Consider the following 20,522-nt stretch of genomic DNA (forward strand, 5'->3'; position numbering starts at 1 on the left):
TATGGTATTTAACACCAACCAAATAAATAAATAAATAAATTAAAGACAGACATACACATTGTTTTCATAATATTCAAAGAAACAAAATAAACTAAAAGGTTGTAAAGGACATACTGCACTTTTTCTCCTGAATTTCTCAAAAACTATGGAATGATCCAAGGTGGTGATGGTTAGGATCACCCCCATGATCTACCAAACAAGTTAAAGTATTCAAGTTACCTGCAAGTTTGACAGATTTTACAGTCAGGGCACTGCCAGCCAGCTCTAACCACTGGATTGACCTCTACATTGGGATGAAGACAGCTACCATGGTAATGTTGACCACAGCTAGTACAGAAGAGCTGCTCTATAATATTACCCGGTGTCTCACACACAACACAATAAGCCTCTTGACCAGCTGGAACAGAAAAAAAACGTCTCATTAAAGCGTATTAAATTTACTTGCCAGTGAAAAATATAGAGCATCAAGGGATTGAGTGAATGAAATATACTGAATTGTGCAGTCTTGATATACTTTTGATACCTCAAGCCTGTCACCCATTAAAATAATGTTCAAGTCAACATACCAATGGTTTCTGCTTGTTCTGTGTGGTCTGGACACAACAAAGACATTGTCTTGATATCCTAAACAGAAAATGATAACATTACATAGATATAATCAAAAAGAGGCAAACTGAGTTCTATATTACAAAGGACATTTACCCCATTTAATATCCGGACAGACTCACATGTACAGAAATCATATATGCCAAGGAGTTTCGGTATTTCTTACCTGAAAACAACCTCCTCCTGATGCACATGGATAGTGATATTTCTTATTGCACTTTGGAATCCGACATGATATAGTAGCACCATAGCGATGACAATAATTACATTTCTGAAACAGAGAATATTTAATACAACACCTGGTAACATCAGAAAATGGTGGTTCTGGGTATAGTGTAAGGATCAGTAATAACGACACGAATTCCTTCATTTTTAGGGGGAACACAATATCTGGATCAACACTGAGGCAAATCATAAAAATGAAACCTAGGCAAGGAAGATAAATCCTGCCAATTAGGCTAGAAACACCAAGCTGGTTGTCAAGACTAATGCTATATACATTGTATGTTTGCATACCCATCACTAATATTCAAATTACTGTTTTTGTTTCCATACTCGATCAATACTATCATAGACCAAACTATGCTTGCACCTACTTGAATTCTTTCTGGGATTTATGGAAATAATCTGTGTGGGCCATTATTCGGTCTATCGACCGAATAAAAAGCTTAACATCAACATTTTTAATAAACATCTGGTAGTTCCTAGAATCTTTCATTCAATACTTGAATACGAGGTTTCTGCCATGATATTTTTTAAAATACAGATGCGAGATAAGATGGAAAAAAACATTCGATATCGATAAACTCATGGGCTTTTCACTGAGATGAGAAATCCGACTATTTGCTTAAATACTTAATGTTGATGAAGAACTTACTTGAAGATAACCAGCAAAGACGGCTCTGTCCACACATTGTAGAGTGAAATCCTCTATCTGAACTACTCCCTCAGACCAGGCTGCACAGCAGTGGTGGGCAAGTGTATGACCTACATAACACACAAACAGAAAACAATGACAGCATCAGGTACCATTTCTCATAGTTCTTGTCCATGACTATGCTGGACAGAACTTGATCTATCCCACAAAAAGTCTTAAATATAAATACTTTTTATTTACTTTAATTAATCATATCACAAATTATTTTACCTGATGGTTCAAAAAGCTGATTGACATCTGTGTCCTCCTGATAGCCTACTCTACTCAGTTCGTTAACAATCTGAATGATTCGTCCCTCCTCCTCTGATGTGTGAGTAGCAAGGCGACGTGGTGACTTGCTTCTCTCCCTACAGGAGAAAACATGAACTATGAATGTCAATTTCAAATTTATAGGAAACTTTAGATAATCACATGGAATACACAACTTTAAGTAGGATTTCTGCGAGACTGAAGATTTATAATGTATTTAGCTTACAATGCTTTCCTTTCATACCTTGTTCCTGGTGCTCTTGATCGACGACACGGTGCATTTTTGGAGTTTCTATCTGAGCTGTCAGCCTCTACTCTTCGTAGTTTCTGCTGCTGTTGAGCCCTCTTGAATGGGTTAAATCCCGGGGTAGGATCATATCGAGACAGTTCCCCCTGACCTAAAAGGCTCTTCTCTCCACAATTACAGAAAGCACAGATCCTACCACAGCTTGGAAAAAAAAAAAAAAACATTGTTTGCATTATAATACAATAAAAGGATACAAAACAAAATTAAACGAACAGTGTCATTTACAGGTAGTACAAATTTGTTGAACATGAAATCAGTGTTCACTGACTCCATATACTGAAGTCATTTTATTTTATAGCTATGTTGTCATTGTTGGGGACATTCCTTCTTTCCCTATAGGATTCCTGATGATGGTAACAAAGCTAAATGACTGTTGTACTTCTATTCTTCACAGGAATGGTCACACTTACCATTCTGGTTCCTCCAAGGCACCAGCAGCTGAATCTGAAGGAATCAAAAAGTGGAGATATATACAGTAATCAATATTCCCTCATGACTAAATGTACTACACGGAATGGTACACGAATATTTAGATTCTACAGTGTTACAAGCCATAATTTCCTTGAAAATGCTGAACAAAACACCGAGAGACATCCTCAATACAAATAATACATTTGAAATGGAAAAAAAAAAATGACAAATGTTTCAGGCATTAGTCAACCGGCCATACTTAGCTCAAATCATAAGGAAATGCAAACTAGAGCTCAGTTCAAAATAAAACATTCCTGGTCAGTTCAGTAATTACTGCCACTTTACTATGAATGTGTGAGGGCTAATACCTGACATGCTGGACTCTTCTTGCTCTGCTGGGTAATAATACATGTCAGACTCCACATCTTCATCCATCTCTGCATCAGACGACTTGGATTCTTGAGCCATGGCTTCTGATGCAAGTTGACGACTCCTACGAGGAGGCCTGTTCCTGTTAATAAACATACATAATTGTTCAATCCTTTCCACATGGCCTATCACTTAAATTAAAACGTAAGCAATACTGAAAATAAAAACATATTGTAGCAAGGTACATGTATTCACATATTAATGTAATTAAAGAATTCAAAAAATTACATCTTTGAAACAAAAGTGCAACCTGAACGAATTGAAATGAACAGAGGTTTCTCTCTTCTACACTACAAATTATGGAGATTTTTATCATTTTAGATTTACTTCTTCCTCTTTGGAATTGGTGAAGCCACTCCATCTTTTCGAGGTCGCCCAGGTCCTCTTCGACTGGAGATGCCCAAAAATTCTGAGTGCATGGTAGCGTCTCCCTGAAGCGAATAGTCTTCAGTAAGACCAGTCATCTCTTCTGGACCTTCAGATCTTAGTTTTCCGGCCCCATGTGCCACAGCAGCTATTGCCTGACTGATGTTGTCTTCAGCTACATTTTCCGATGCCACCTTTGTCTCAACAGCACTTGGTTGTCCCTCAACTTCCAGCTTTACTGAACTTAAGTCAGGCTCTACTTTAACAGATGCCTGCACCATAGGGCTGCTACAACTCTGCACCCTTGCAGAAGTTCCTGCTGGAGCTTCTGTTGTTCCAGACTCTGTAGTTTCCACAGCAGTCTCCTGTTCACCCTCCTTGTTGTCATGCTCGCGTGTGGGTTCAATGACACTGGCAGACTCACGCTCCTGACTCCCAGCAACACAATCCACACTTTCTTTTTTGACTTCAGAAGCTGAAATGATAGGCAGATGTCTTTGTTCAGTATTCTAAAACACATACAAGACTCGGTATAAATTTCCATACAATATACAAAAGTTTGTGTTGAAACTAATAGTCATCCAGTTAAGGGAAACGAAGAAAAGTTTCACATACACATACGACAGGATGAGTAAAAGACCAAGTCAACACACAAATGAATGAGTTTCAAATAACGTACACATATATGTATTTATTTTATACATAAAAGTCTAAAAGCACTAGGGCCTACACACAGTAATATAACAAGTGGTAAGAAAAGTGAAAAAAAAAAAAAACACACACACACACATGGATAAATATAAACAGCACATTTGTAGATGACTGAAGCAATCATAAACAGGCCTGAATATGCACAGGATGTGGCAAGAATTAAATCAATTAAGAAATCAATTAAATCAATGAAAAAATTCACTTATTTTGGCCTGTGTTGGTCTTGACACCATAGCAATGGAATTTACTTTGTCCTCTAATCCCATTACGAGGTTCAGTATATCCATTTGTCCTTGCTGTACAGAGAATACCTTTAACTTCATGACACTTGAGCATCAACAATGGAACAAGTCTGTGCTTTCATCATCCTCTTCATCATCATCGTCACTGCACACACTAGCAGTGTTACTGCCGAGAAGTTCTGTGGCAGGACTATTCCAGTCACGAATTTCAGTGTCATGAGTGTGCACATTGATGTCTATATCCGCTAGTTCTCCAAAGGTACAGCCAAAGAGATCATGAGCTAGCTTCACGAGAGCCAGGGGAATGTCGTTGTCATCATTGTCATCCTTTGATGCTGACACATTTTTGTAACTGCGAAACCCACATTTCATAACACACTTCTGAATTGTGGGCTTGTCCACTTCCTTCCAGGCACTTGCTATCTAGTATACAGCCGGGCATCTTGAAACCATTCCAAGCATAGCTGATTGATGCCTTCATTCCCGGTCACTCGGCTCTGTATTTTAAGTTGGCTGACATGTTTGACATGTAATTCTTGATAATGTCGTTTTTCTATCATAGTACCATTTGCAACTGGGTTTTTCCGACGCCAAGTTCTTTGTCGATTTTCAGAGTGCTTTTCTTCTGTTTCTCAGCAAGTTCAATCCCTTGCATATGTTGTTCCAGAGTTAGAACTTTGCAGTAGAACAGCAATGACATGATAGGAGTTGGTTTTAACACAGTTCACCTGCCATATTTATTCCATGAAAAGAATTCCCCTGTCGATGATTACAAGTGTGATTGGTCATTAAAACAATAAACCTTGAAGCTATTGGTTAATGAAGAAGCTAATTGATTGGTCAAGGAAAAGCAGCAGTTTACAAGACTGCAAATTTTCAATCCCTGTAAAAGCTGGCGAAGTTGGTGACCGCCATTTTGGAATTTTCGAAGCGCCTGGTCATCGGCTAATTGCCCATGGATCAAGTCTTCTGGACACATGAAAGAGGTTTCTATTGGATTTTTGTTACCAAATATAGAGGCCACTGGACGTGTTAGACAGGTGCCCACATATTACAGGTCATTTAACATGGAAATTCGCTTGATCGCGGCAAAGAGTGGCCGTTTAGAGCAGATGGACACTACTTACAGGTGATCGCAAGTACATGTTGGACTGTATACCAAAACTGAAAGGGAGATCAGTCCTTCATGTAATGCTAACAAACCATTAAGTAAGTTTACTTGTTTGTTTCACGGTGCTTAGTTACACGTCCTGTTTATAATCTGATCATGTCAGAAACTGTTCAGATTCAATGCGGACATTTAGAGAGATGCTTTACGATTATGTCATGTCAAAGTCACCAGGCAGTAAAACATTAAAGGCTTGAATTCAATCCACGCAAGGCTATACCTATACTGACAGGTTAATAGGATCACTGTGAGTTGTTACTAGTGGCATAACAAGGAGAAACATGTACTCTGTATATGCATACAATTTGAAGAGAAAAGTGAATAACTAGTGGCATACTGGGGGCAAGGGAAACTTGTTTATTTTTTATGTATATGTGATGCATTAACAATTACAGCCATTTGAGTTGTAATGCGACATATCAATAGTTTAATGACCCTTAATACTGATCAAGTAGTCTTTTCACCAAAGAGCTTCATCTGTCGTCCTTCACTTCAATTATGTAATCTGAAACTAATCTTCCAAACTTGTTCCCAATGAGAGGGATGACATTCTGTGAAAGTATCATACCTACTTTCACAAAACATAGACATATTTCTTGAACTTTTTTGTGTATTAAGGCATTTTATTGGTTATACTGCCGTAAGGCAACATCATTTACAAGAAAAGTTACAAAAAAATGATTTACAAAGTTTTGTAAAAGTGCACCCAGTCAATTGAAATTTGTATTATGTAGGAAAACTGTAACTAGTTGAAAGTATTCATCAGTTTGTAGTGAAAATGTTAAGCCCATTTGTCACAATAGCAAATTCATCCAGGATGGCTATCTTGCCTGGATTTCCAATCGAAGTTTGGGGCTTATAATTAGTGCATGTACAAAGGTTTGTAAAGCCCAAATACTATTTCAGAAAACTGAATTTATGCTGACAATGACACTAACAAAACCGTTATGTTCACATTGAAAAGGCTGTTCATAAACCTCCCTGGAATAAAGACAGTCATCGTTATCGTCCATACTGTTGAAGTCCATATAAAACATTCATCATAACGTCTGTGTTAATGAATCCATGTTGATGACACTACCATCATTACTGTTCAATGTATGCATGCATGCAAGCAAGCGTCCAGCATGGTCGTCGTTATCTAGATAAGATCATCATTTTTGCGACGAAGGACACACAAACAAATATTTCTTCCCATGAACTAACTTAATTGGTACTATCAACTCTGACACAAGCAACTTACCCATTTCTGTGTTTAACGTTCTTGCAGAACGACATTTTTAACTTTCATCTTGTTTGATCAGTCCAAACACGGGGAAGCCGGTCAGCGACAGTTTGGGAAACGGCGTTAGGCTGCAGGCTCTGCACTTGATCGGATCCGTTTTCAGTAAAACCGTTGTGTCCCTAGCAAAATTTTATGAAGTTAACTAGCTAGTCAAAATGACTATTCACCTAAAACTGTTAATAAATGAAATCCATGATGAACAATCGAGTGTTTAGAAGCGATGACGGACACGGGCCGTGCCGGGGCTTGGCACGGTCAAAGCGACGACGGTCCCCCCGCGAGAGGGGAAATCAGACGGTGGGGCTGTATCGTTTGAAGTTCTTTACCCTCGATCGCTCCAAGCAGCGGTTGAAACTGCAGCATCAGATTTAAAAACATTTCTTAAACCTAAGCCCCAATTAATTATACGACTAATCTACACACTAAAAACGGTACAAAATAGGACGGGAGCATCTCTTGTAATCTGACTCCCCGTCCTGCACACTGCCATGATAACCGAAGAGGGTTGTGGACCGATCCGAGGTAGAAAATAGTTCCCCGGAAGTAACAATGTGACCAGTTTTATTAATGGTTTAGGATAAAATTCAATAAGCATAATTTTTACAGTACTTCTTGGTTCATTTGAACGTATGTGTAAATGCAAAGTAACATTTTCCTGCATTGTTCCTAGAACTTGCGCAGGGAACTACATTGTTGATTTTGCCCATGAATCGCGTAGCCTAGTTTTTGTTATGCTAATGCCCGAGCTAATAACTGAAAGGGTCGACCCAGAAAGTGTTGCTAGATGTACACAAGCATCTCCTGTGGATGCATCAATTAATCTGAAAGATGTACAGAATTTCGTAAATGTTGAAAAGATGTGTAGCGGTTAGCCGTGGTTTAACTGGAAACGATGTCTGAGTCAGTAGAGGTGACGCTGCGTTGTTAACAAGCTCGTTCGCGTCATTACCACGTTTACCACGAAGCGTTTCCATCATTCGGCCACCGCCCCACTTTGGCCTAGTTTTAACCGTGGGCCCAACTCCAGACAAGGTGTTATGTATTACCTGCATGCTCAGATGACAGAAACTTTCAACACCCCAACATCTGTATAGCAGAAAGTGAATGTTAGTGTGTTACTTCTATGTAAATCACCTTGTGCTTCTAGACATGTTAACTCATCTATGGCAACAAAGCATGAGAATGGTTAACGCTAAATTTTACTACGCACTAAACCTGGGACTAGTATAATTAATTATGTTAGTCCCAGACTAAATGAATGTCATCAGTTGGATATGCTGTATGCCTGTATATATTTACTACCGAAGTGTTATGCACCTAGTGGATTGGTGACAGTTCTGTGAAAAGGCATGGACACAGGAATAAATTTTTTCAAGGCTGTCTCCATGTATGACATAGGCCTACATGTAATACTATGGAAGAAGGTACGTGTAGCTACGCGCTGCACTTCATCCACATACATGTAGGTCTGTTTTCAGTACCTGCTATCATTTTGACTGAAGTTTGAAATAGAACTATGTATGGTAACAGTACTTACAGCTAATCCAGTATTGTGACTACACTCTGACACTTCCTTGCTTGCTCCATATTCTTCCTTTACCATTCACTGATATGAACATGTGAAACTTTTTTCCTTTGTCAGCTTTATTTATAAGTAGTTCAGCAGGCTAACATGTGGAGCTAATGCAGATATCTATATATAGTGTTAATACATGTATATACGGATATTGGCTACCATACTTCATTTTTTGGAAAAATCAGGCTATAGCCTGCCTACTCCAGGATATCAGTATAGTATTTCTGAAATGGCATCATTAAAAGCTAGGGATAAGACATCCATAAATGTTGAGAAGCTAACTGGGATATACCATGACCCATTTTCTTGATACTTATCATATTTGACCAAGATTTGTGAAGCGATGAGCCTATAGCCAGCCCTCTCCGGCCATGCGTGGGAAGGTCTGCAGCAACCTGAGGATGGCCATGGGTTTCCACCGGGCTCTGCCCAGTTTTCTCCCACCATAATGCTGGCCGCAATTTTATAAGTGAAATATTCTTGAGTATGGCATAAAACACCAATCAAATGAATAAATAAATTTAGCTACCCCATTTGGGTACAGAGCCTTGTGCTCGTCTTGATTCGTCAGGATATTTCTCAAGTATCTGCTGTAGTGCAAGTTTACTCTGGTTCTCTCCTCCCATAAACTTAAATGCATTATGATTAAATAGTGTTTCATAAAAAATCAAAGAGGCCAACATGTACATGCATGTGCAAATGAAACTAGGACAATGCCATGTCAGTCATAACACACACCATGATTCCTAGAAAGCACAAGGATTTTTCATAATTTCCATAAAGCGATGTTTGCACATAAACCAAATATGTCTGATTTATGTGTTTTTTTAATACTATACCTTAACTTAATGAGGTTCTTTTTGAGGTACCACAATGCTCTTTTCACTCAGTGTCAGCTGTCATCATTGAGCCTGAGTCTACCCCATTTTAACTTTGGCTGTGGCTTACTGGATCACTTTTTTCTCTGAAGACTGATTGATTGATTGATGTTTAAGCACAGTGCCCAATAATCCCCTGCTTATACGACAGCAGTCAGTGCCTGGAGTAAACCACAGCGAGTGCCAGCGCCCTGACAAACCTCTTGACCCAACCAAAAAACTAGTGCTGGATTTGAACATGTGACATCACTGATCAAGGACTTGACAATAACTGTGAACCTCCATGACCCACAGAAGTCAAGTTTCTCCTTCAGATATAGCATTAGCACCACGATGTAGCATTTCTTGTTTTTCAAATGATACATCACTGAGGTAAAACTGTCATAAAACTATTGTGTCTATCTTAAAACTATGTGTTTAATAAATACAATAACATGGGACGATAAAACTTTTGACATGCAAAATGCTCAAGAATAAGATTGTTTGAGATGAAATCATTTATTAATGAATATGACTATTTCACTTGATTTGCTCACACAATGTTCATCATGACATTTAGCACCATGAGGCATAATATATGTATGCATTGTGCCTCTCTACAGCAAGCCATCTTTTATTTGTAGTAGTGATTTACACACACAGAAATGACCAAAACACACAATATGTGAAGAAGTGGAATACAGGCACGTGCTGAGAAAGCATAGATACTGAATGACTTGTATAAAACAATGATGGACAACACAACAATGGCAGACTTATCACTTAGTATTTCAATAATCCATATTTAATACACAAAATCCAAATCAGGTACGTACTGTACATGTATGTATGAATCCTGAAATGTTACTATAACCAGGAGTTGCACTTAGACAAAGGAAGTGATCACCTGCCGCTAAGAAAATTTCATGCCTAATTTTCAAGTGACTGAACATACCATCTGTTTGAAGATTTTTACTGTTCTTACTCCGAGTATCACATCCTCATGCAGGTTTATCTATTCTCAGGTTCTTACCCCATTCTGATGTGAACAGGTAAAGTGAAGACTGTTATCATGAAAGAATATGCCTATCTTAAAAGTTAACAAACATACATGTAAGCCAAATGGGAAAATTAATCTCTCCCTTTCCAATTTGTAAGAGTAAAACACATTTCAACAAATCTATGCCGACAAACACTTAACATTTACAATGTACATGTACATATACATTACCACAATTCATGTATGTAAGGAAAGATTATGTAAAATGTTACACATAGATATATATATATATATATGCTAAAATAGCAACATAAACATTTTTTTTTTTGAAAATTTGTTTACCCAACATGTATCAACATAAGCAACACAACAGCTACCTGTTCTTTTAACAGATACTTTCTCTTCTACTTTCTCTCTGATTCATATCAAATACATACACATGGTGATTTCAATAGCAATGTGCATTAGACATCTACATGCATAGCTGATGTATTCATGATTAAATGTATGTAATACCAATTATATGAGCAAAACACAAGGATAATCAAAATCTTATAGAGAGATGTGTATAATAGATGATGGTCAGAAGCTGATGCACTGAAAAGTCCTGAAGAGCTGATAAAAACTTTGACCATATGCTAACAGTGGCCCAGTCGCGCACACTGTTACAATGACAAAAAGTCAAGACACATGCTCACAAACGACAAAACGAAAATTATTCATTTACTGGCACCTGTATAAAAAATTTTAAAAACCATGCAGCAGCTTTAGAAAATGTAGCAATTTTGAAGGTAGCATCAGTTAAGTGGAATTAGACATTACATGTCTTACATAAGATCCCCACAGTGACAATACCTTACTCAAAGGCTGCCCCAATTACATGTATTGATGCTATTTTCTTATCAACTTTATGTTCTGAAAAATCACTGTACAGCCTACACTCACATCCTCATATAGGGTTACAGCCATGATTTCAAAATAAAGTTTAAACATTATTAATTTGTTTACATGCATGGAGTTACTAGTTAGTTCACTTATGGTAGTAAATTTATTACACATTGATGTTACCTGACTAGATATCTAACAAAATATACATGGACATGTATTATGTCGAGTGAACCTGAGGTACGACAATCTGCACCAAACTCTGATGTCATTATATTAACAATTTGAAATACAGTGAATGGTTACTGGTACACAATACAGAGCATCTTCTATGTGATCAACCAAGAATGCCACAAAGGCACAACAGAGAACATGGCGTAACATGTCTTAATACCACAAGATACATTTTCAGCAAAGTTCTTTCAAAGAAATTGAAATTCATATACAGAACCATCTTTTAATTCAGCCCAGCATGTCATCTATGAATTATATACGTGTACATGTAATAGTACACCTGTAGGTCATAGCTACATGTAGAACAATTTACAAGTGCCTTCATATTCAGCTGGATGGATGGTAATTCTTTCAGTGACTGACTGATGAATGTACACGTACATGTACAAAACTACAAACAAATACACAACGCAGAAGGAAACCAGGCCCAAAATCCAAAGCCATGGTAACACAACATATGATAGATCCAACAAAAGCCACGTAACTACAGCCTTTTGAGATGTTTAGAACAGACAAAGATAACCTACTGACATCAGGTACATGGGTGTTTAATAAAACTTTATCACAAATTGCTGCTGAAAATATCAAACGAAAAGGACATGCAATATTTTAATATCATATATACCATACGTACATGTAGCATGAAAAAGTCCATGCACGCAGAGTTTGAAATGTAAACTAAATGTAAGTATATAAAATGTTCAACTGACAAAGCATGCGAGTTGAGAGTACGTAGCAGGTTTTGCTCAAACAGCACAATTACTGTTCCACATTTACACAATCAGTGACTGACCAATTCCTAAAATGCTGTTACTAGCAACAGCATCATCTCAAGATAAAATCTACAAAATAAAATGTGCACAAGCCTGCAGGATATGACCTGATCGAGGAGGCATCCCAAGTACAGTCCTGCTCTTCTTTTCACACATGGAATGCTGGAAGACATGTTAATCTACCCTACACATTTAGCTGTTTAATTACCAATATATATATCTAGCAATCATAGCCAGAACACTTTGCTTGAGTTATCAAACACTTTCGTAAGCATGTATGTCCTTAATGCTTCTGTGACATAACCACCTCCTGTCCAGATGGAACACTGGTGTAACAAGAAGAAGCCTCTACTTCAGGAGAATAACAGCTTGTGACTTATTTTTGATTCAGCGGATCTAAATCCTCCAAGGAGAAGTCATCTGTTCCAAAGGAAATCCCGCGACTGAAACCAGTCTGAAAGAAAAAAAAAAACAATATTGTAGCACGCATACACAAGTAGCTTACTTCAGCTCTAAGAAAAATTTCAGAACTCAAATGTGTCTACTGTATGACTTCCAGAAGTCAACCAGTTCTTAAAGCCCACATAATTCAAAGCTTAATACAGCACTATTTCTGTTCATTTAATTCAGGAAGATATTACGGAGACAAGGTACATGTATTAGTCTGCTACAATGACAGACATCCAGACATGCTCCAAAAGCCTGAAGATCCTTGTCATTATATCCAAACTATTTATTTACTTCATGTGATTGGATTGAATTAGAGTTCGCCCCATACTCAAAAATTATGGTGGGAGAAAAACAGGCAGAGCCCGTGGGATATCCACAACTATCCACAGGTTTCTGGCAGACCTTCGCACGTAAATCTGTCCCAGCAATTCTGGAAACACCACATGGACTAATATACTATATAATGTCCAAAAATTAATCAGCTCCTGTAGCCGTTATCATTAAGCACCAAACACAATTTTACTAAATTCAGAGGTATGTACATATTGTGCTGACCAGTCCAATTGTTTTCTACATCAAAATACTGACAAAGAACTGAGAAACCCCTAAAGTTGTCTGGTTCCCACTGTTCATATCATGCAGATCAGCCTACTAGTTCTGGGAGCATACAGAGGACAACAGAGGCATCAGATGACTTCAGAGGACAAACACAATACGTCTCAACCTGGATAGTGGGGCATACATAATCAACAGCTACCTCTCTAATGTTTCCCAAAATACTACATTACTAGAGATACTACAGAACAAAGAATTAAACAAACATCTTCAATCTCAAAGCTACCCTACCTGTGTGTTGTGAATTTACTTTTATACTTCCTAGTAGCATCATTATAATAATAAACAAACACTCTTATGGAGCCAAACATGTCTCCTACATATCGGTTTAAGCCATCATAATAATAGCTACTGGCATGCCAAAGTCCATGACAAAACAAAATTTGCTGTAATTTTGTTGAAAACAACTGAAACGAATAAAACTTGAACCTGTTCTGTAACCTGTTTCCGTGAAGCCATGTTACAAGTTCCGATTGAATATGATGATTTCATCCTTTTTGTTTAAATGGACGAAACGGTCTGAAACTTGTGACAAGCTTCAATTTAATACACAGCAAACTGTTTTGAAAAAAAAAAAACATAGTCCACATAAATATCCAAGTTCAAAATAGAGCAAAAATGGCCACAAGTTTAAAAATGGACTAAACCACTCGATCTGTAAATCATCATGACAAAGCCACACACCAGATCAATTCAATACAATGAAGCATTCTGAAAGTACACAAAACTGATTACTGACAGACAAGATGTAAGCTTATAGTCCTCATCTGAGCTGTCATAGGGCTAATTTCAACTGAGGCTAATCTGTTTGACAATCATAAACTGGAAAAAGCTAGACACACTGGTGAATACATGTAGAAACATATGTACCTGTAAATCCATCAGCTCATTGTCAACATTCTGGATGGCCACATCAAGCTCTTGGGGATTTTTTGTTGGTGTAAAAGCTCCCATACCAAATGGGTCATCATAGGCAGCTGGGGAGGCTGTAGCGCCTTGAACTGTGAAGGAGATTTAAAGATCAGTTAAATCAGGTGCAAGAGGCAAACAACTGTCATAAAGTATTACTTTTGGTACGGAGACTTGGTGCATTTTTCCAGTAGGATATCATCATACCTTCCAAACAAAGGTCAAAGTGCCATCCTAAGATCAACTGACATCTCAGAATCAGGAACTTAGAATTGGTAGCAAGGCTACCAAAGGGCTTGCCTGTATGAGACACATGAATGCAAAACTTCTTGCAAACACTCAATGCATAAAGAATCCAAGTCCTGAATTTGGTAATTTACGATAATTAATACTATCACAGAGCATCGGCGCTGGAACATTCCCCTTCCACCATTGTGCTTCATATGCATGTAAAACTTCAGGTCAATACATACAATACTTTTAAAGATACCAACCCTAAAGGTTTGTTTAACAGTGATTCTAATACATAATATATAAGTCAAAAATTCAGTAATTTACGGTACTTAATACATACACATGGAATCAATATGGAATACTTCCCCCTCCCCTACTCATGCTATTCTCCTCTACATGTGTGCAAACCCTGAGCTCAATGCATGTAGTACTTTTTAAGATACCACCCCTAACATTTTGTTTTAACATTTAACACTTCACATTTCTATTATTGGATGCCGACACTGACACCAATGCTCAGGGCACAACATCAGCTATGCCCGTGCTTTATACAAGCCAGCTAAAAATAGGCAACTTAGTCATTGGTGAAATTTTTTGCCAGTGGTACCACAAAATTACTACACTGTGCATCAATGGTGAATAATCAAATAAATCATTTCCTACTTTTAAGTCAGCAACTTAAGTCTATAAATCTGAATCTGAATGAATAATTGAAGAAAATCAATGAAAAAAATTTAGCCAAAAAATCTGTTATCATTTATCACCATTACTATGTGAAAACACAGATAAGAACAAATAGCAAAGAAAGAAAAGAAACTAGTACTAATACATACCTGTAGGTGGGATGCGATGAAAGGGATTTGTTGAATGTGGAGGGGAGACGGGTGACTGAATACTGCCCGTACTCTGAGCTCGTAGCTTTACTGATGCAGGAGGGGGTGATACTGAAAATATATTACCAAACACATAAGCCTAATGTATTGTACATTTCTTTCCAGCTACTGGCTCTTCTGTAGGTTATGCCAAAAATTTCTCCAGTGTTGCCTTTGTATGTACATAAGTAAGCCCCAGTTGCTCATTTTTTTTTTTTTTTTTACAGTTGGTGTTTAATGCCTTCCTCAACAACTTTTTTTGTTCTCTTTGCAGCAATATGATTTGTGGGTGAAGAAACCAGTGTGCCAGGAAAAGCCATACAAAACTCGCCGTCAAAACAGGAACAACTGGATTTATAGACAAACTTCAGCTAAATGAGCGTGTAGCAAAGCACCATTGCATGTCTGAATACATCTGAGCAAAATTAATTTTTTAAAAATTTAGAAAGAATCAGCATTTAATACAAAAATAATTCACATCAATACATGTTATACAGCACTGAGCCCCAAAGAAATAGGTGCATCAATATCTAATTAGAACAAATTCCTTATAAATAAAAAGAAAAACGCATGCAGTAAGATTTTAAGGAAAATACATACATGTACATGTATGAGTGTGGAACACACATACTAAAACACACACACTAAACAGACTGACAAGGATAGGGTATCCGTAACAATTAAACAGAAATTTTCTAAAATGGACCCTGAGCCAGAATGATTGAATTACTTACTTAGTGGAGCTGGAGAATGCTGGTGGTTTGTTCCATTAGTTTGTGCAACAGTAAAGTTGTCATCAAATACCAGATTTTCCAGCCTTCTTCCCACTGCAGGCTTTGAAGATGCTGGGGTCTAAAAATGACAAAACATATGGACAATTTATAGGAAATTAATTTGTAGTTCTGTATCTGTGTTACTCACCTTAAAGTGAACAAATTAATGTATTTCTGGGAGATGTATTATTAATTACTCTTCTTGGATTTGGATGAAATGTTGTGCTCGGCCAAGCTGTTGAATGTTGGTGGTGATCAAGATTTTGATTTAGATACAGGAATGTTTTTGCTGATTCTTTACCATTGTGAAATAGGCCACCAATACACACTACCACTACGCAATGTGGGGATAATATGCAGGGTGACATACGCGCTCTCAGATAATCTTTTACTAATAATTTATTCAGACAACATAAAATTTGATATTTTCAACCCTTTTGCTAAATATTTTTTAAGTAAACAGCCATAAATAATTGTCAAAACTATTGATGTCTGAAAAAAAATGACCTTCCTCATGTTTCACTTACCTGAGGACTTACTGGAGACTGCGGAAGGCGGGAATTATTGATACTTGTAGAGTTGTTGTTGTTGTTGGTACTAGTACTGCGAATAGCAGTCAGGTCTGCTATCTGGAAGATATACATGTACACATCTTTCTTTTATTTTCTTGAAAAAAATCATTCATTTCATCTATGTTACAATTTTGCACCTAAATTTATATTTCAGACTATTGCACTCAATCAAGCAAGAGATCCATAATATTGGGTGATGTCTAACTTTCTTCTCATAAGAGTATTGTCCCTTTCATATTCTGCCTTAATATGTTGCATTGGTAGTTAAAGAGCTGTTCCAGTTCCAAAGCCTTGGTGTTTTAATTGAATTACATGACAAGGATCTACACAATCTGGAACCCTATCAAAATGGTAACAGATTTGAGAGCCTGAGTATTTGCAGAGTATCACGTCTTCCTGGACGTTCTTGGTTCTTGGACATAAAATAAAATTTCTCTGTTGCTTTCACTTCTGCCTTATGTTATATTAGACAAGAATAAGTGCTGTCATCCACTCATGACATATAGCCATAGCTTCATTCCAGCAAAATTGTGCAGAAATTATATGTAGCCTACCTTTCAAGGATACAACAATTGTACCAAATGAATGGTGTTATGCATCATAAACCTTTTTTGGACATTGCTGTCAGTTCTGTTACATAGCGCTACTGCATATAATTGTAACAATTTAGTCTAATCATCTTGAAACTGGAATAGGTCTTCGAATGAGGAAAGGTGTATGTTTGTTCTTCTGTAAGCCATATATTTTCCCCAATTTTACATTTTCATACGTAACTATTTCATCAGTAAGGCATCTAAAATTAGGAATGCTGACATGAAACTTACATTATTGGCCTGCTTGTACTGCTCAAGATCTGATCGGTCCTTCAACTGTGATATCTCTGTAATTCTTTTTTTCAGCTGTTCATTCTCCTGCTGAAGAGTCTGGACCTAAACAAAACAAAACATAATGTTAAATGATTAAAATGCAAATATTACTGTGTGAAATAAATCTTAAAGTTGTGAACTTTAAGAAAGACACCACCAAATACCATATTAATGCAAGAGTGTAATTATGCTTTGGAGACACCGCAAGAATTTTAAAATTTGTGAAATAACAAAAGATGTTGCTATAACATGTCAGGTCCTTGTGAACCACTCTGTTGACATTTACAGTCATTTCCCAATATTATGCATTTGTAAGTCGTTTTTACATGTAGCAAAATAGGCAGGTATTCTGTAATTATCCTGGTTGTTGTAGATAGTCATGGGTTTTACCTGAATCTATTAAGCTTAGTGAAATTCTTCAGTACAGTAATCAGAAGAACAGCCAGTAATGTTGCCAGGAATGCATCGTGCACCCCTGACATACTAAAACGCTGAAGTAAACTCACAATCAACACATCCTGGGGATGCACTCAATTTTTCTACCTGAGCAATAACACTATATTATGAACAACAAATCTGTGTCGAAATCATAAAAATAAACAGGAAAAACCTTTCTCTCCACCAACTGACAGGGTTATATCTTGAGAGTTTTATTTCATGTGATTTCATTGTCATATAAGGTTCTTAAATTATATAGCTTGCACAATTTTTCCCTCAGCCATGATATGATTTGGAAATGTGTTTTGACAGTAAATGCAACTGGCAAAGTATGAGACAAGCACATTGCGAAGTGAAAAGATTTGAATCACAAAAGCACAGTGCATGTATCTTGCATAGAAGACATCCTGTGTTTATAGTTTCAACCATCAACCAATCCAAATCATTATTAACATCAAACATGAGTTTACTCCCTTGATATGGCAATTTGCCAAAAAGAAAAAACCCACAATCGATTTTGGGACCGACTAAATATCCACTTATTTAAACTCAAATGGCCACAATGATAGCCTATTGACGCCAATGCATAGCTAAGTCCACAACAGAACAAAAATGTCTACAATGTTGTTGAAAATGGACAAACAGCCCGGAACTCAGCTTGGTCTGTAACTTGTCATTGTGAAGCTATGTATCAAGTCCACAAAAATGCTGAAGTCCAAATTTGGACAAAACAGGCATAATTTTGTTCAAACTGGATGTAAAGGTCTGAATCTCAAACCTTATCCATAACTTATTATGCTGATTAACACATGTATTAAAGCTCAAATCAATGCCATGAACAATTTTGAAAAAACAATCTGCAATCTTTTCAAGAAAAAAGAAAAAAAAAAATTTTGTCCATAGGGGTCCTGACTCAGATTTGACATGTAACTTGTTATCATGAAGCCAAGCTCTAATCAATTACCTTTCGAAAAAAAGTCTTGTGAATTCCAAAATGGTTGTTTGGTATAACATGCTCTCCTTTAAACTGAATATCAAGTACAGATAACATTAGTTTTGCTTAATATACATGCCAATCGTAGCTACCTTTTTCTGTAAGAGCAAATGTTGTTTCTTCTGGTCCATGTCCTTGCCAGAGCTCTCTAAAAAGCGACGGTAAGCCAAATCAAAGGCTTGTCCCACAGTCAATGTGATCTCTTCTGCCTGAAATATCATAACGTATAGAACATCTGTATAATAAATTCTGCAAACGTTTTTTACAATATTTGTTCAAACGAATCTGCTCCCACAAATAGTAGGTAAAAGAAATTCACGGTGATAATATTTTATGTTTTCATTCTCATAAACCTTCATTACACACTCCGGGGCCTCCGTGGCTCAGTCGGTTAGCGTGCTAGCGCAGCGTAATGACCCAGGAGCCTCTCACCAATGCGATGGCTGTGAGTTCAAGTCCGGCCGTAAGTGGGAAGGTCTGTCAGCAACCTGCGGATGGTTGTGGGTTTCCCCCGGGGCTGCGCCAGGTTTCCAACAACCATAATGCTGGCCGCCGTCGTATAAGTGAAATATTCTTGAGTACGGCGTAAATCACCAATCAAATAAATAAATCAAATAAATCATTACACACAGTTTTGTAAAAATTATCTCCCTTGATGTTGAATATTCATGCATAAGTACTTGTCCACACGGACTAGATGAGTTAATATTGGTTTTGCATTATTTCCATAAGAAAAGGATAAAATATTCATACATACTGTAAATTCATGAAAACTTACATCACCTATTATAAATATAATACATGTATATAATGTTTCAACACAATAACTCTTGTTTTCCCATAGAGACTTTAAGCTCTATCGTATTCTGTGATCATTTTGGTTTAAGTATAAGTTGCCTCCCTTGACACTGAATTCCAGGTGCATAAGCACATTTGACAGGTGAAGAGGGTAAAAATAACATTACTTGTACACTATTTCCGTAAGACAGTCATCAGATCATAATCCATACTGAAATTACATGTTAACTAATACCACTTACCATTTGTACATGTATATAGCCTTAAGATTCAACAAAAGGATATAATTATTATACAGTAAATGACCAAGACTTTCATGGAATTTTTCACCTTCAGCCTTATGTTACATCAGACGAGAATATGTGCTGCAATCCATTCGTGATATATAGCCATAGCTACATTCCAGCAAAATTGTACAGAAATTATGTGTAGCCTGCCAAAGACTTTTCGAGGATACAACAACTATGCCAACTGTACATGTACATGCATATTCCCATATGATTCAACAAATTAATACAATAAAAGTACCCACAATTTCATGGAATTTTTTCACTTTCTGCCTTTCACATTTCTGTTCTACAAACTGTTGTACAGAACGTGGGTTGGTGAAAATTTTCTTTGAAATTTTATGTCATTTCCTGTTAATCATACATGCAAATAATTTCACATGTTTTAATACAAACTCAGTAGAGCAGAGCTCTATTTAGTAGATCAGAGAATGTAAAATTCCACGAAATAATAGGCGATTTACTGTAGTCATTTTAGCGAACAAACTAGCGAACAAACTACTTACACATTTCTCACTGTCAAAAACATAACAGAAGTGCTTGCTGCTGTCTCCAGCCTTGGCAATAAATGTGAACATCCTCTTGTCAGCCTTGTCATCAGCACAGTAGGATATTCTGTGTAAGGGATACTGGTGCATAATCACCTACATAGACAAAAGTAGCATGTTCAATTTTTTT

General features: G+C 37.1%; 2 protein-coding genes across 5 annotated transcripts in view; both read right to left on the minus strand.

The window, feature by feature from the left end:
- Positions 1–7,207, minus strand: part of LOC135482407 (histone-lysine N-methyltransferase 2C-like) — a 47,761-nt gene extending 40,554 nt beyond the window's left edge. The window contains exons 1-10 of the mRNA XM_064762374.1: positions 6,670–7,207; positions 3,267–3,780; positions 2,879–3,021; positions 2,510–2,543; positions 2,037–2,240; positions 1,754–1,890; positions 1,484–1,593; positions 773–877; positions 567–624; positions 220–397 (exon numbers count right to left, since the gene is read on the minus strand). Of these exons, the coding sequence (XP_064618444.1) occupies positions 220–397; positions 567–624; positions 773–877; positions 1,484–1,593; positions 1,754–1,890; positions 2,037–2,240; positions 2,510–2,543; positions 2,879–3,021; positions 3,267–3,780; positions 6,670–6,673 (1,487 nt within the window). The 5' untranslated portion in view covers positions 6,674–7,207. The remainder of the gene's footprint in view (positions 1–219; positions 398–566; positions 625–772; positions 878–1,483; positions 1,594–1,753; positions 1,891–2,036; positions 2,241–2,509; positions 2,544–2,878; positions 3,022–3,266; positions 3,781–6,669) is intronic.
- Positions 7,208–9,927: 2,720 nt separating this feature from the next.
- LOC135482411 (PTB domain-containing engulfment adapter protein 1-like) overlaps positions 9,928–20,522 on the minus strand; it is a 38,862-nt gene continuing 28,267 nt past the window's right edge. For 2 of the 4 annotated variants that reach the window (XM_064762379.1, XM_064762381.1), the window contains exons 6-13: positions 20,351–20,488; positions 18,852–18,968; positions 17,286–17,390; positions 16,417–16,518; positions 15,851–15,968; positions 15,078–15,188; positions 13,972–14,102; positions 9,928–12,490 (exon numbers count right to left, since the gene is read on the minus strand). In XM_064762379.1, coding sequence (XP_064618449.1) covers positions 12,413–12,490; positions 13,972–14,102; positions 15,078–15,188; positions 15,851–15,968; positions 16,417–16,518; positions 17,286–17,390; positions 18,852–18,968; positions 20,351–20,488 — 900 coding nt within the window. In that variant the 3' untranslated portion in view covers positions 9,928–12,412. The remainder of the gene's footprint in view (positions 12,491–13,971; positions 14,103–15,077; positions 15,189–15,850; positions 15,969–16,416; positions 16,519–17,285; positions 17,391–18,851; positions 18,969–20,350; positions 20,489–20,522) is intronic. The other 2 variants (XM_064762380.1, XM_064762382.1) reach the window with 2 other exon arrangements.

This window comes from Liolophura sinensis, chromosome 1, assembly GCF_032854445.1.
Source record: "Liolophura sinensis isolate JHLJ2023 chromosome 1, CUHK_Ljap_v2, whole genome shotgun sequence".
NCBI lineage: Eukaryota > Metazoa > Mollusca > Polyplacophora > Chitonida > Chitonidae > Liolophura > Liolophura sinensis.